Source organism: Euphorbia lathyris, chromosome 6 (genome assembly GCF_963576675.1).
Source record: "Euphorbia lathyris chromosome 6, ddEupLath1.1, whole genome shotgun sequence".
NCBI lineage: Eukaryota > Viridiplantae > Streptophyta > Magnoliopsida > Malpighiales > Euphorbiaceae > Euphorbia > Euphorbia lathyris.
The window spans coordinates 50,596,772-50,614,246 of record NC_088915.1 but is presented as its reverse complement, the minus strand read 5'-3'; the positions used below and the strand labels follow the sequence as shown (position 1 = coordinate 50,614,246).

Below are 17,475 nucleotides of genomic sequence, written 5' to 3'. Positions count from 1 at the left end.
GCTATATATTCGAAACATCTCCATCAAATTAATTAATTAGGGAAAGAAAGATGAGTGCCGATTGGGGACCAGTAGTGGTTGCAGTGGTGCTGTTCATATTGTTGTCGCCAGGGCTGTTATTTCAGCTACCATCAAGGATAAGAGTTGTAGAATTTGGGAATATGAACACAAGTGGAATCGCTATTCTTGTTCATGCTGTTGTTTATTTTTGCATTTACACCATCTTGATCATTGCTATTGGTATTCATATACACTTCAATTGATTTCTCCTTCTTTCTTCTTTCTTTTTCTTCTGTATTTTACCCTTTCTTTTATTTATTGCTGTTTATGTTTCCTTCTTTCTCTTATATAATCACCACAAAATGAAGATCTTATTTCCTTCTATTCTTCAATTCACATATTATTAACAAAACTAAAGGTGTCTAATTAGTAGAACACAAAGTTAAAGGATAAAGAGCCAAATTCATTGAGGGAGTTCCATGTATAAAATGACTTGGTATTAATAATACTCTCAATCATCAAACCTTTACTTTAATCTGCCCAAAAATCTAAATGTACAGATTCAAAGCTTCCCTTTGCCTTAGAGTTTGAATTATTAAACGGTTTTGTAATGTTTTCCCAATGATTTTACGCACAATTTTGACTTTTATCAATAATTTTAAATCCCTATATATATATTATTAATAATCTAAAGTAATATATTTATTAGTTGGAAGCAGCTAGAGACGTCAAAACGTTAGAAGTACTATATAAAAATGAGAATAGTATCAAAATGGATGATGTTATTCAGATTATAAACGTATAATCATGTCACGAATCATATCACGAATGGACAATTCTCACCATCGTAGACCAATAATTAGAGACTTAAATGGGCACACTTGTAGAGAATCACATACAACATCTATTATGTTCCAGAAGATGTTCAAATTCACTCAACTAATTTGCCTTTTATCAATCCTTACAATATATATAGACGTGTGATTCTTCCATCACGAGAAGTATCGGGTCTTTGATCTCCACCAAACGACCACATACTAAAGAATATGTCCAAACTTCAAAGATGGATCAATGTTTTCTGAAAGCTACCAATACAGAACAATATGTCAAGTTGTAGATTCCTACTTCTTTCATTTCCAAATAGAGGCAAGAAGGATACTCTCATTTCCATCTTGGAATACGCATTACTCTGACTCTTCATGGTAGGAAAGGTCTTCCGGTTACAGCAAAAGTGAGCCTATTGGAATGTACACTAGATTTCTCAAGTTTGAACATCGGCACAATTTTAAAAACATTAAATGTCGACAATATTGTTTTAACTTTTTTTCCAAACTTCAACCTTTCATTATATGACCCTAATCTTTCTTCCACATTTAAGAACCAAGTGTAATTAATTGGTGCTGAACAAATCTCTACAGCTGTTGCAGCAATAGCTCATCATCAACTGATTTATCGACTTCAAAATCATGTGCTTGACATGCCAACACAGGGTACTTCATCTGAAGCCTTGTTCTTGATTACGGAAAAAGATGACAATCCAACAATTGGAGAAATCCCTCGAGAGATCTCCAGGGATGAGCTTACTCAATTGGTGGCTCTTGAATGGCTTACCGCATTTGAGAAATTACACCAGATTTCTCAGCCTGTCCAAACCACTTCTTCCTCTTTTCAAAATAGAGAGGATGGACTCATAAAGACTGTTTGCCAGCCCCCAAGACACTCTTTTCACCAAGCCATGATGATCTCTCCTGATTCTTTCCTAGAGAAAAGAAAATTTCCATCCATACTTTTGACCCTGATGGTCGACACGCATATGTTTCACACATAGATGATCATTTCATCTCGGATGTCCTTGGTAGTCGGATGTGCGATCCATCATGTACATGTTTAGAAGACCTTGATTCTCATGATGATTCTTGCGATGATTACTCTCGCAGGAAAAAGACAAAACCTTCTAAGAAAGGAGTATGTCGATCGTCTTCAACCAGAGCTCCATCTAAACTTGATGATGACGATGCTCCCTAGATCGGCATCCATCCTAAGAAAGATACTATTCCAGAACCTCAATATAAGACCACTCCAGCTTACCTGAAGCCTCTTGCAATCTACAAAAAGGAGCTTGAAATCATTGCAAAACTGAAAATGCGGTGTCATCCTTTCACCGTCTGTTCATCCTCTAGTACAACCACCTCTGGTACAACCCTGCATGATGAACACCAGTTTTACCCTAGAAGATTTCCCTCCTCTGACAAACAAGTCAACGCTCAATCCAAAATAGTATCCTTTCCTTATGTACCTTCTAATACTGTTACTCAAACTGGCCACCTTGAGGAACCTAAGCCTTTTGAGTTTATGCTAAATTTGCAAACTAACAATGTCATACCTCAAAATAATTACCTACAAAAGATTGATCACAAGCTTGACCATATGGTTTCCTCCCAAAATCAAATGTCCCACAAGGTTAATTCTTTGACAGAATTTACGCTAAAAACGCAAAAGGATCTAACCCAACAAATCCAAAAGGTTGACAACAATCTTCGCACTATGATTTCTCAATAAAGATTTGGCCAGGAATTCAACCAAAAGGAAGCTGAAATCAGGCAGCTAAAGGATCAATTAGCTCAAGTGGAAGTAGACTTGGCAAAAGTTCAATCTCGATCGCGACTTCTCCTCCAGAATTTGTTGATCCCTTTTCTAGATCTCCTCATCACTTTTAACCTTTACCACCTCCAATGCAAACATACACTCCTTTTCCATTAATCCACCCACAAAAGTTTTATCTTCTTTTGGCTCAATTGAAGAAGATTCTCCCAAACCAAAACACCACAGACCCTCCAAGGACAAACGACCAATGTTTTCCAATATGGCCTCCACCATTAACCACTTCACTACTACCCTAGAATATTCTTCTGACTCTTTAGGATGAATATATGAGGATTTTCCTTTAGAACCTAATCCTGATATTGTTGATATTACCCAGATACTCATGGCTGATGAACAACAATCTTCTACACCAACCCTTGTGTGACAGAGCCTGCAGTTGAAGAACGAGCTAATGGAGATTTCATGTTTTATGAAGAATCTAGAACTATTAAACCAACATTTGGTCCTTAGTTCACAGTTGATCATCTCCCTCCTCATCGATGGAGAGACCATCTCCATGAAATGGCAGTATAGATAGATTTGCAAATGACTAAGCAAGATATTACCATGAAGGAGGTGCTCACTGAATTTGTCTCTAGATTTACAAGCACTCTTCGAGAATGGTACCCAAAGTCTTGGACCAAACAAAATGGATGTTTTTCTCAATCTTCCAATTGCTGGTTATGCTCTTGGAGAGATTCATCAGCAGTTCATCGATGATCATAAAAAATATCACATCCAAATGAAACAAGATTTTTTTGATATGAAATGCTGCTCTTTGAAGAAAAAAGATCTTCATTTTCATTATCAAAGAATGGTGAAGAAATATTACATGCTAAATGGGTATAATGATCTGAATCTTCAATATACCTACATTGCATCTCTACCAACTGAACTCCAGCTAGAGTTACAATGTCTCATCACAGCCACAAGCAAAAACTTTTCTGAAATCAGCATTGGGAAAATTCACCAATTCACTCTTCTTGCTCTAGAGAAATTGTGTGAACAACAACGCCTCTTCAGCAATATCATTTGCCAAAGAAATCTCGCTCAAAAATTCTTTAATAAATCTTACTTGCATATCAAGTGCAAGGATAGCAAATGTGACTAATGTCCTTCAAAGAAGAAACATTATAAGAAGTTCTCTAAATTCCCTAATACACATCAAGGGTCTAGACATCAGAAACGATTCAAGTTTTTCAAGAAAAAGACCAACAAGAATAAACGAACTGATCAGTGCAACATTTGTGGTCAAAATGGGCATTACGCTCGTAAATGTCCAAATTAGCCACAAAAGGCTCAAAAATTGGTCCAACAACTTTCCTACAGCCATGAAGATGTAGATGTTGAATATTTGTACTCAAAGCAAGATGAGGAAACACCAGAAACTATCTTTTCCCTTGAAGATTATATAGATTCTGATGATGATTTTCCAGTTTCTGATGATTTGCATCTTATCTATTCCCTACAATCATGCTCATCAGAGAGTCTTACTCAACCTTGCCCTTTGGTTAATATTCACCTTTTGCCATCCAAATATGACCGACCCATTTCTGTTATAAGTCTTATGGATACCGGGGCTCAAAAGACAATGGTTAATCCATCAATTTTGCCTAATACCTCATGGGAAACCAACTATGAGTATTTCAAAGCTGCAAATGGGAAAGTGTTTTCCACGATACAAAGCTAAAAAAACCATTAGAATTCAGTTTTTTCCTAACTGTATCATTTGGGTAAAAGTCCTCGGGTCAGCCCTTCTAAACAAAGACATCTTAGTCGGTTTTAATGTCTATCAGAAAGCTAAAGGGTTATAGATTCTCCCTGAAGGAATTCGTTTTAAACGACAATTAAAATTGAACACCTGTATCCCTAAGCTATACTCTCTAGTTCAAGTCTCACCAGATTTTCAACGAATCAAAAAGCTTCTCTTGAAGTCTTGTGCTGATTCCCACTCACAATTCTCTCATCCTTCAGCACTCTGGAAAAATGAAAATTTCTTCATCAGACTGCCTTTCAAGCTTAATGAAGAAGTCAATCCTACAAAGGCAACACATCTGAGCATGACACCTTCTGACCTTCTCCTAGCAAAGGAAGAATGTGCTCAACTGTTGCAACAAGGCTTGATAAAGCTAAGCACATCCCATTGGGCTTGTCAAGCATTTTACGTAGAAAAACGATCAGAAATAGTTCGTGCAAAGAAAAGGCTCGTGATTGACTACAAGCACCTCAATGTACTTCTAAGAGATGACAAATTCCCTCTTCCAATGATTAATTCCTTATTTGTCCATCTCAATGAAGCCCACATTTTTTCAAAATTTGATCTTAAAGCAGGTTTCTAGCAACTTGGGGTCCATTCAGAAGATCGTTCAAGACGGCATTTCACATTCCTACAGCCCAATACCCATGGAGAGTTATGCCCTTTGGGCTAAAAACAGCCCCATCTCTGTTTCACAAGATCATGATCAAGATTTTTGAGCCCATCCTTCATAATGCTCTCATCTACATTGATGACATCTTACTCTTCTCTAAGGACGTCCAAGCCCATGATAGTCTTTTGGCCCAATTCCAGCACATTGTAGATAACTATGTCATTATGCTTTCTGAAAAGAAAAATGCAATTGGACAAAACTCAGTGGAGTTTTTATTGGTCCCTTATAACGTTACAAGTATAGTTCCAAGGGGGGGTTAGGAACTATTTAAACTTTTTAAAGATTTAGGGCAGACTTCTTTTCTCAAGAGAAAAGGTTTTAACAGCGGCGCTGAGTAATCAGTAAGATACTGGCTTAGTCAACTAGTGACTAGGTCAGTTTTTTGACTTGAGTCAGGAGATAGCACTTAAAGTCTATTCCTGAGCTCAGATGTTCGATGCGCACAACTCAGCTTGACCTCTTTACTTGGTCAGTTTTTGGTTATTTAAGCAAGCAATATATATAAGGAGTTTAAGGTAAGAAATACGTTACTCAGCAGATTTATCCAGGTTCGGCTTCTTCTAAGCCTACGTCCTGTCCCCGGAACACGTTTCGAGATTTCGAATCCTCTACTGAGCTCTTTAAAGGTAGAGCCTCAAACCTTTTACAATCTTAGCAACTGAGTATAACAAGAGTACCTTCCTCTATACCTCTACTCAATCCTAATCTCTCGCTGAGTACTATAACCGAGTACTCAGCCTCTCCTTTCTAATCTCTAGAAATGATAAGTGTTTGTCCTAAACAATGATTGCTAAGACACCTTAGATGATTGAATAATCACTCTAGACTTTTACACAAATATATGAAATGTAGTGTAAGATTTGCTTTGCTTCTTGCTTGCAGAACTTGCGTAGAAATTTGGTCAGCGTAATGGCTTGATCAAGTTCTGTATAGAATGAAGCTTCTGATGGCACTATTTATAGAGACGTCTTGAGGCATCGGTCATTTCGAATTTCGAAATAACCGTTGGAGGGAAACGGCTTCCTGTCGTTGTCATCCTGACCTGCTCAGAGCTCTCGGCCAATCAGATTTGTGTATCTTCTGTCCTCGGTCAGCTTTTGGTCAGCTCGGCAGAGTGTCGCACTATTTATGGTAAAGTCAACTGGACAGCATACTGTGTCGTCTGAACTTTACCCAAAGTGGAAATACTTTGTCTGAAAGTTTTCCTTAGCCAGCTGCTGTCTTGTACTCTTTGTCGAATCAACTCAGCAGCTTCATTCTGAAGTTGTTCCCTGAAGGTCTTGTAGATCCTTCTCTTGCTGAGTTGCGTTTTGTACACAGCGACATCGTTTTGACAAACGCGGGCCGAGTTGTCTTGAGTTGTTTGACTTGGGCTTTGACTTTCGTATTGGGCTTGGGCCTTTTAATCCTTATGTCTTATAATCAATTTAACTCAACATTGAACAAACACATTAGTAGAATAAATCAAAGCATTTAAACTTAGTGTGTTTAGAATATGTTTTTAATTACACTTAAACAATTTTGTCAAATCAAAATTATATGGAAAGGAGTTTCAACAGTTTTTAGGCATAAGATTCCTTGATAGCTACCACCCTGGACCCCACATTCTCAAGAATTATTAAGATTCCCTGATGAAAATCTTTATGTAAAGCAAATCCAGCAATTCTTGGGAATCATCAATTACATCCAGGAATTTATCCCTCATGTCTCTGAGCACACCAGCCAATTATAAAAAAATGTTGAAAAAGGATGCCCCAACATGGAGTCATATCCAAACCAAAGTTGTTCATCAACTTAAAGTTGTGGCTCAAAATCCTCTAGCATTAAAGATACCTGACATTGGAAAGCATGTTTTACAAACAGATTCTAGTGATGAACACTGGGGTGCAGTGCTTATGGAAGAAGTTAATGGAACTTTTCATTACTATGGACACACTAGTGGACAATTAAAAGTTGCAGAAAGACATTATCACATCACGATCAAAGAAATCCTTGCGGTAAAAAATGGAATAAAGAAATTTGAATTTCATCTCATCGGTCATCATTTCACTATCAGAATGGATAATTCATTTTTTCCAAAAATCCTTAAATTCAAAAATAAGTCTCTCCCTAGCCAGCAATTATTGGGACTTAAAGACTAGTTTGCAAAATATGATTTTCATATGGAGCATATAAAAGGCAACCAGAACATCATCTCGGACTTACTTTCCATACCACAACCTTCACTTATTACCTCAATCACTTCCTTACCTATCATCTCCATGGCATCCTCTACTCCTAAAAATCCTATAGTTATCCACCCTTTTCCTCCTAGAACTAATTTCAAGAGCCTCTTTGAAATTTATTGTTATGCGAAAACTCACATATTTGTTCACTTCAAAAACTTTCTCACTACAAAAAAAAACCTCCCTAAACCTGAAGAATTTTACCAGGATTGCCCTTTCCTTGTCTTTTTCCTCTGAAACCATCACAAGATCTCCTCTCCTCCGAACTATGGTGCATTTGGTGTTTGACAGTTCTCTATCATATTGCCATTGAAATACCAGCCTTAGAAATGCTTCATCATTTCAACAAAGAGCCGCAATGTGTGACTCTCTGTTATAGACTTTACTAGAATGGTATACCCCCGTTTCGTGGTCCCGAAAAGAATTCCAAAAAATAATTGAGAGATTCAAGCTCTGGGATAGTGCAACTTCTCACTTATCAACAAGTGCAGTCTTATAATTCATCGTCCATACTTCCAGGGTATGCAATGGAATTTTTTGACTCAAAATGAAGCTTATGAATTGAATACTTTTCTGACTTCAATCCATGGAACCAAAGGCAATGAAAAAATGGCACTTAAAAATTATCTTTGTTGTATGAATGGTTATGATCTCAATGCTCATCCAGTTTTTAGTACTACTCTATACCCTTCTAAGCCAGTTAATATTCACTTACTGGCTGCTCGCACTCCATTCATGACTACACAACAACAATCGGGACGAGCACAAGCATCTTCTTCCAGATCAGGATCACCTCAAGCAACTCAAGGACTACCTCAAGCACTCAAGGGCCACCTCAAGAAACTCAAGTGACACCTCATTACTTCTAAGATTCCCAAGAACCATATTCGAACCCATCTGAAAGAAGAGGACCATGGTACGAATCTCTGTATGGCGAAATTGATTCAGATGATGAAGATTGAAGGAACTTCAATCATTCTCCTAGTCACCACATATGAAAATATCCAAATCACCCAAGAGACATAAGTGCCCTTTGTTCAAAAGTTATGGTTTAAATAAAAAGTTTTTTGCTTTTCATATCTTATAATGTAATAATAGTATAGTGAGGTGTGTAAGAAATGTAAGATTCCATTCTTATCTTTTAATAAGATAATGGTGTGATGTGTAAAAAAAGATAAGATATTATTCTTATCTTCATTTTTGTTTTTGTCCTTTTCCTAAGGTTTTTCCTATATAAGGAAGGCTTAGCTCACTTTGTAAGATCATCATTTGCTTCCATTGTAAAATACCATTTGTGTAATAAAAGTTATGGCTTTCTAAATCTTTCTCTCTTTCCAAAGTACTTTTTTAATTTGATTTAGTCATGTCATATCTTAAATAATGATTCTAGTTTCTAGTCTCCTAGCAATAAAAGAACCATGTCATGGCCATTAAGAGTATAAGAGGCCTTCATTTCAATGTGAAGATGTTCCAGAAGATGCTCAATCTATGAGGTATTGGTTTTTCTAAAGGAAGATGGGATAGAAAGAAAAGAAGAAAGTTGGATGGGGATAGGATTGGAAGTTGAATATAATTCCATGATTAGATGATCTTCCCTCTCTACTACTTAATTTAATCAATCATACTTCTATTTTAATGGCTCTGATACCAGTGACTGGGAGCTCCTGCAATACATACCAAAACGAAGGCCTCTTATACTCTTAATAGCCACAACATGGTTCTTTTATTGCAAGGAGAGCGGAAACTAGGATCATTATTTAAGATATGATATGACTAAATCAAATTAAGAAAGTACTTTGGAAAGAGAGAAGAGTTTAGAAAGCCATAACTTTCATTACAGAAATGGTATTTTACAATGGGAGCAAAGGATGATCTTACAAAGTGAGCTAAGGCTTCCTTATATAGGAAAAACCTTAGAAAAATGACAAAAACGCAAATGAAGATAAGAATAATATATTATCTTTCTTATACATCACACCATCATCTTATTGAAAGATAAGAATGGAATCTTACCTTTTTTACACACCACACTATACTATTATTACATTACAAGATAAGAAAAGCATAAACTTTTAATTTAAACCATAACTTTTGAACAATTGGTACTTATGTCTCTTGGATGATCTGGATATTTTCATACATAGTGACTAGGCGGGAGATTCAAGTTCCTCCAATCTTGACCATCTGAATCAATGTCCCCATACAGAGATTCATACCATGGTCCTCTTCTTTCAGGTGGGTTCGGATATGGTTCTTGGGAATCTTGGAACTAATGAGGTGGCACTTGAGTTTCTTGAGGTAGAATATGAGCTGCTTGAGGTGGCACTTGAGTGCTTGAGGTGGTCCTGATCTGGAAGAAGATGCTTGCGCTAGTCCCCGGTTGTTGTTGTTGTTTCGTCATGAATGGAGTGCAAGCAGACAGTAAGTGAATATTAACTGACATAGCATGGTATAGAGTAGTACTAAAAACTGGATGAGTATTAAGATCGTAACCATTATGACAACAAAGAAAAAAAATTAAGTGTCGCTTTTTCATTGCATTTGGTTTCTTGGATTGGTGTGAGAAAAGTATTCCATTCATAAGCTTCATTTTGAGTCAAAAATTTCCATTGCATATCCTGGAAGTATGGCCGATGAACTATAAAGACTGTACTAGTTGATAAATGAGAAGTTGCACTATCCCATAGCTTGAATCTCTCAATTATTTTGAGGAATTCTTTTCTCCACCTAGAAAGGGGGGCATACCGATATAGTAAAGTCCATAACAGCGAGTCACATTGCTGCTCTTCATTGAGATGATGAAACATTTCTAAGACTGGTATTTCAATGGAAATATGATAGAGAAATGTCAAACACCAAATGCACTATAGTTCGGAGGAGAGGAGATCTTATGATGGTTTCAGACGAAAAAGGATAACGAAAGGGCAATCCTGGTAAAATTCTTCAGGTTTAGGGAGGTTTCTTGTAGTGAGAAAATTTTTGAAGCGAACAAATAGGTGGGTTTTGGCATAACTGGATTTCAAAGAGGCTCTTGAAATTAGTTCTAGGAGGAAAAGGATGGAGAACTATAGGATTCTTAGGAGTAGAAGATGTCATGAAAATGATAGGTAAGGAAGTGATGGAGGTAATAAGTGAAGGTTGTGGTTTGGAAAGTAAGTCTGCGATGAGGTTCTGGTTGCCTTTTATATGCTCCACATGAAAATCATATTTTGCAAACCAGACTTTAGCTTTCAATAATTGTTGGCTAGGGAGAGAATTATTTTTTGATTCAATGATTTTTGGAAAAGATGAATTATCCATTATGATAGTAAAATGATGACCGATGAGATGAAATTCAAATTTCTTTATTCCATTTTTTACCGCAAGGATTTCTTTGATCGTGGTGTGATAATGTCTTTCTACAACTTTTAATTGTCCACTAGCGTGTCCACAGTAATGAAAAGTTCCATTAACTTCTTCAATAGGCACTGCACCCTAGTTTTCATCACTACAATCTATTTGTAAAACACGCTTTTCAATGTCAGGTATCTTTAATGCTGGAGGATTTTGAGCCACAACTTTAAGTTGATGAACAACTTTGGTTTGGATATGACTCCATGTTGGTGCATCCTTTTTCAACATTTTTTATAATTGGACAGTGTGCTCAGAGACATGAGGGATAAATTCCTGGATGTAATTGATGATTCCCAAGAATTGCTGGATTTGCTTTACAGAAAGATTTTCATCAGGGAATCATAATAATTTTGGAGAAATGTGGGGTCCATGGTGGTAGCTATCATGGAATCTCATGCCTAAAAACTCCACTGAGTTTTTTCCAATTGCGTTTTTCTTTTTAGAAAGCATAATGACATGCTTATCTACAATGTGCTAAAATTGGGCCAAACGACTATCATGGGCTTGGACGTCCTTAGAGAAGAGTAAGATGTCATCAATGTAGATGAGAGCACAATGAAGGATGGGCTCAAAAATCGTGATCATGATCTTTTGAAACAGAGATGGGGCTATTTTTAGCCCAAAGGGCATAACTCTCCATTGGTATTGGGCTGTAGGAATGCGAAATGACGTCTTGAAGGATCTTCTGGATGGATCCCAAGTTGCTAGAAACCTGCTTTGAGATCAAATTTTGAAAAAATGTGGGCTTCATTGAGATGGGTAAATAAGGAATTAATCCTTGGAAGAGGGAATTTGTCATCTCTTAGAAAATACATTGAGGTGCTTGTAGTCAATCACGGGCATTTTCTTTGCACGAACTATTTCTGATCGGTTTTCGACGTAAAATGCTTGAAAAGCCCGAGGGGATGTGGTTGGCTTTATCAAGCCTTGTTGCAACAGTTGAGCACATTCTTCCTTTGTTAGGAGAAGGTCAGAAGGTGTCATGCTCAGATGTGTTGCCTTAGTAGGATTGACATCTTCATTAAGCTTGAAAGGCGGTCTGATGAAGAAATTTTCATTTTTCCAGAGTGGTGAAGGATGAGAGGATTGTGAGTGGGAATCAGCACAAGACTTCAAGAGAAGCTTTTTGATCTGTTGAAAATCTGGTGAGACTTTAGCTAAAGAGTATAGCTTAGGGGTACAGGTGTACAATTTTAATTGTCGTTTGAAACGAATTCCTTCAGGGAGAATTTATAACCCTTTAGCTTTCTGATAGACAGAAAAACCAACTAAGATGTCTTTGTTTGGAAGGGCTGGCCCAAGGACTTTGGCCCAAATGATACAGTTAGGAAAAAACTAAATCCTAATGGGTTTTTTGGATCTGCGTGTAGTGGAAAATATTTTTCCATCTGCAGCATTCAAATACTCATAGTGGGTTTCCCATTAGGTATTTGGAAAAATTAATGGATTAACCATTGGCTTTTGAGCCCCTGTATCCATAAGACCTATAACAGAAATGGGTTGGTCATATTTGGATGGCAAAACGTGAATATTAACCAGAGGGTAAGTGGGAGTAAGACTATTTGATGAACATGATTGTAGGGAATAGATAGGAAGCAAATCATCAGCATGATCTTCTGAAGAAGAAGAATCTGTATAATCTTTAAGGGCAATGATACTTCCTGGTATTGCCTCATCTTGCTCTGAGTACAAGGATTTAACATCTGCATCTGCAAGACTGTAGAAAAGTTGTTGGACCAATTTTTGAGCCTTTTGTGGCTGATTTGGACATTTACGAGCGTAATGCCCCTTTTGACCACAAATGTAGCACCGATCAGTCCGTTTATTCATGTTGGTATTTTTCTTGAAAAACTTGAATCATGCATCCAGTCTGGACCCTTGATATAAATTATAGAATTTAGAGAACTTCTTGTGATGTTTCTTCTTTGAATGACGACAGTCACATTTTCTATCCTTGCACTTGATATGCAGGTAAGATTTATTAAGAATTTCTGAGCGAGATTTCTTTGGGAAATGATATTACTGAAGAGACGTTGTTGTTCGCATAATTACTTTAGAGCAAGAAGAGTGAATTGGTGAATTCCCCCAATGCTGATTTCAGAAAAAAATTCTGCTTGTGGCTGTGATCAGACGTTGTAACTCTAGCTGGAGTTCAGTTGGTAGAGATGCAATGTAAGTATACCGAAGATTCGGATCGTTATACCCATTTAGCATGTAATATCTCCTCATCATTCTTTGATAATGAAAATCAAGATCCTTTTTCATCAAAGAGCAGCATTTCATATCAAAGAATTCTTGTTTCATCTAGATGTGATATTTTTTAGGATCACTGATGAATCTCTCCAAAAGAATAACTAGCCATTGGAAGATTGAGAAAAGCGACCATGTTGTATGGTCCAACACTTTGGTACCATTCTCGAAGACTGCTTGTAAATCTAGAGACAAATTCATTGAACACCTCCTTCATGTTAATATCTTGCTTAGTCATTTGCAAATCTATCTATGTTGCTATTTCATAGAGACGGTCTCTCCATCAATGGGGAGGGAGATGATCAAATGTGAACTAAGGACCAGATGTTGGCTTAGTGGTTCTAGGTTCTTCATAAAACATGAAAGAGATAAGTACAAAAAAAATGTCTGTGGTATACCGGTTTTGCGAACTCGAACCTGTGGTTTTTTTTTTTTTTTTTGCAAACGGAGGTCTGTATTACAAACCGTTAGCAAACAGGGGCTAAATTGTCTAACGGTGTTAAAATTCAAAGAGAAAAGAGTTAATTTTATCCTTATATTTATTTATTTTATAAATTAACCCCCATAATTATCTAATTATCAAAATTAAACCTCAAAATCAAAAATATCATCTTTTCCATCTCTCTTTCATTTTTTATTTTCCTTCTTCTTTCTCTCTCTCTCTTCTTCTTCTTCTTCGTCTTCTTCTTCTTCTTCTCTAGATCAAGATCCATCAAAGAGACCTCCCGCTGAGAAATTACTAAAACATCCATTTTTGAAGAACTGCAAAGGCGTTGATTTGCTGGTAAAGAACGAGTTGCAGGGATTGCCTTCGGTTGAAGACCGATTCAAACAAGGCAAAACATTGAATGTAGAAGAAGAAGATGACATGGAAGGAGAATCAGGGGAGGATGAAATTGTGAAGATTAGAAGAATCAGTGGGTGGAATTTTAATGAGGAAGATTTTAATCTTGACCCGGTATTTCCAGGCGAGTTAACAGACGATTCAATTGTGAAACATGTAGAATTTTGGGGTGAAACGGTAATTGATGAAATGAAAAGCGAGTCAGGTGAGAGTTCAACAGGTGGAGGAGGCATAAGAATTGATAATGGGAGAATGGTAGGAGGATTAATGACGTTGAAGAATAGCATGGATGAGCAAAGGCAGGCGGGCTGTGTTTTGGGGAAGAGATTTGCTTATATGTAGATGAAAATGATGGATGCTTCTAAATTTTGGGAATTAAGCAGTTATATAGAATTTTTTTTTAGATTTGCTTATATGCAGATGAAAATGGTGGCAACTTCTAAATTGATTTTCTTATATGTAGATGAAAATGGTGGCTGCTTCTAAATTTTGGGAATTAAGCATTTATATTTTTTTTAAAAGAAGCAGTCGTAATTTATTCTTATTAGTGGAAGAAGAAGAAGAAGAAGAAGAAGAAGAAGAAGAAGAAATGAAAAAGAGATGAGAAGATGGTATTTTTATTTTTATTTTTGATTTTGGGATTTATTTGTGATAATTAGATAATTAGGGGGTTAATTTATAAAATAAATAAATATAAGGACCAAATTAACTCTTTTCTTTTTGAAATTTAACACCGTTAGTTAATTTAGCCTCTATTTGCTAACGGTTTGTAACACAGACCTATGTTTGCAAAAAAAAATACCACAGGTTCGAGTTCGCAAAACCGGTATACCACAGGCATTTTTTTTGTACTTATCCCAACATGAAATCCTCATCAGCTGGTCCTTCAACTGTGGGCTCTGTCACACTAGAGGTTGGTGCAGAAGATTGTTGTTCATCAGTCATGAGTATCTGGGCAATTTAAACAATGTCCGCATTAGGTTTTGAAGGAAAATCCTCAGATATTCCTCCTCAAGAATCAGAAGAATATTCTGGGGTAGTAGTGAAGTGGTTAATTATGGAGGTCATATTGGAAAACATAGGTTGTTTGTCCTTGGAGGGCCTATGGTGTTTTGGTTTGGGAGAATCTTCTTCAATTGAGCTAGAAGAAGATAAAACTTTTATGGGTGGAGCTTGAAGTTATTCATAGATTAAATGAAAAGGAGTGTATGCTTGCATTGAAGGTGGAAAGGGTGAAAAGTGATGAGGAAATCTAGCAAAGGGGTCAACAAATTCTGGAGGAGAAGTCGACGATCGAGATTGAACTTTTGCCAAGTCTGTTTCCACTTAAGCTAATTGATCCTTCAGCCTCTTGATTTCATCTTCCTTTTAGTTGAATTCCCGGCCAAATCTTCGTTCAGAAATCAAAGTGCGATGATTGTTGTCAACCTTTTAGATCTGTTGGGTTAGATCCTTTTGCGTTTTTAGCGTAAATTCTGTCAAAGAATCAACCTTGTGGGACATTATATGGTCAAGCTCATGATCAATATTTTGGAGGTAATTATTTTGAGGTATGGCATTGTCAGTTTGCCAATTTAGCACAGACTCAAAAGGCTTAGTTTCCTCAAGGTGGCCAATTTGAGTAACAATATTAGAAGGTACATAAGGAAAAGATACTATTTTGGATTGAGTGTTGACTTGTTTGTTAGAGGAGGGAAATCTTCTGGGGTAAAACTAGTGTTATCACGCAGGGTTGTACCAGAGGTGATTGTACTAGAGGATGAACAGACGGAGAAGGATGACATCGCCTTTTCAGTTTTGCATGGATTTCAAGCTCCTTTTTGTAGATTTCAAGAGGCTTCAGGTAAGATGGAGTGGTCTTATATTGAGGTTCTAGAATAGTATCTTTCATGGGATGGATGCCGATTCAGGGAGCATCATCATCATCATCAGGCTTAGATGGAGGTCTGGTTGAAGACGAGCGGCATACTCCTTGCTTGGAAGGTTTTGTCATTTTCCTGCGAGAGTAATCATCGCAAGAATCATTATGAAAATCAAGGTCTTCTAAACATGTACATGATGGATCGCACATCCCACCACTAGGGACATCCCATATGAAATGATCATCTATGTGTAAAACATAAGTGTGTAAACCATCAGACTCAAAACTATGGATGGAAATTTTCTTTTCTCTAAGAAAAGAAGCTAAAGAGATCATCATAGTTTGCTGAAAAGAGTGTTTTGCGGGCTGGAAAACAGTCTTTACCAGTCCATCCTCTCTATTTTGAAAAGAGGAAGCAGTGGTTTGGATAGGCTGAGAAATCTGGTGTAATTTCTCATATGCGATAAGCCTTTCAAGTGGCATCAACTGGGTAAGCTCACCCCTGGAGATATGTTGAGGGATTTGTACAATTGTTGGATTGTCATCTTCTTCCGCAATCAAGAACAAGGCTTCAGATGAAGTACCCTGTGTTGGCATGTCAAGCGTATGATTTTGAAGTGGATAAATCAGTGATGAACTGTTGCTGCAACAGATGTAGAGAGTTGTTCAGCGCCAATTAATTGCACTTGGGTCTTAAATGTGGAAGGAAGATTAGGGTCATGTAGTGAAAGATTGAAGTTTGGAAAAAAAAAGTTAAAATAATACTACCACCATTTAATGTATTTAAAACTGTGCTGATGACATCATATTCAAACTTGAGAAATTTGGTGCCCAACAGGCTCACTCTTGTTGTAACTGGAAGACGATTCCTACCATGAAGAGTCAGAATAATGCGTACTGCTCCAAGATGGAAATGAGAGTATTCTTCTTGCCTCCATTTGGAAATGAAAAATGGTAGGAATCTCCAAGATGACATATTGTTCTGTAATAGTAGCTTTCAGAGAACATTGGTTCATCTTTGAAGTTTGGACATATTTTTTAACATGTGGCCGTTTGATGGAGATAAAAAAAAATCTGATACTTCTCGTGATTGAGGTCTTAGTTTGTCTAAAGGAAGATAGAATGGAAAGAGAAGAAAAAAGTTGGATAAGAATAGAATTAGAAGTTGAAAGTAATTTCATGATTATGATATTACCTCTATACTCTTTAATTTAAGCAATCATATTTCTATCTTAATGGCTCTGATACTAGCGATTAGGAGCTCCTGCAAGAATATGTTTGGTTTTTTTATGATAAAATTGAGGGGTTTAAAAGAATAAATTTTATTACATACCGAATTGAAGTGTTTTTATGCTAATCCACATAAATACCTTCTTTACATGTAAAAGTAATTCTCTACTTGTTTTTCTTTACAAGGATTTTAATATAACTTTAACTTCATTTACTTTATAGAAATATTATTAAACTTTACCATTCTTCACTGCTCTTATTTAACTTATATTAAGTTAATAACTGTGCATCCAAACAAAGTATTAGCTTTCGTTCTAGATATACTTATAACTAATGTTAGCAGAACTGGACTGCATCCAAACATAGTATTAGCTTTCGTTCTAGGTATACTTATAACCAATGTTATCAGAACTGGACCGAACTTCAAACCGGATTTATGATTGGATCATAGGTCACTTGATAGGATCAGATAGCTTGAATTAATCGGACCAAATGACATCATACATAAAAAATAATTATATATATATATTAAATATGTATAATTAATCTAAAATTATTTTTATAAATTATATATGTCCAAAACAAATTATAAACAACTTT

General features: G+C 36.5%; 1 protein-coding gene across 1 annotated transcript; it reads left to right on the top strand.

The window, feature by feature from the left end:
* Positions 1 to 45: 45 nt before the first annotated feature.
* On the top strand, positions 46 to 374 carry LOC136234182 (uncharacterized). The gene has a single exon (XM_066023970.1). It carries the CDS (start codon positions 51 to 53, stop codon positions 261 to 263), a length of 213 nt encoding a protein of 70 aa, XP_065880042.1. The 5' UTR covers positions 46 to 50; the 3' UTR covers positions 264 to 374.
* Positions 375 to 17,475: the final 17,101 nt, after the last annotated feature.

Bases quoted from the DNA above. Each gene is read 5' to 3' on its own strand.
- LOC136234182 (XM_066023970.1), top strand. From the start codon at position 51: ATGAGTGCCGATTGGGGACCAGTAGTGGTTGCAGTGGTGCTGTTCATA.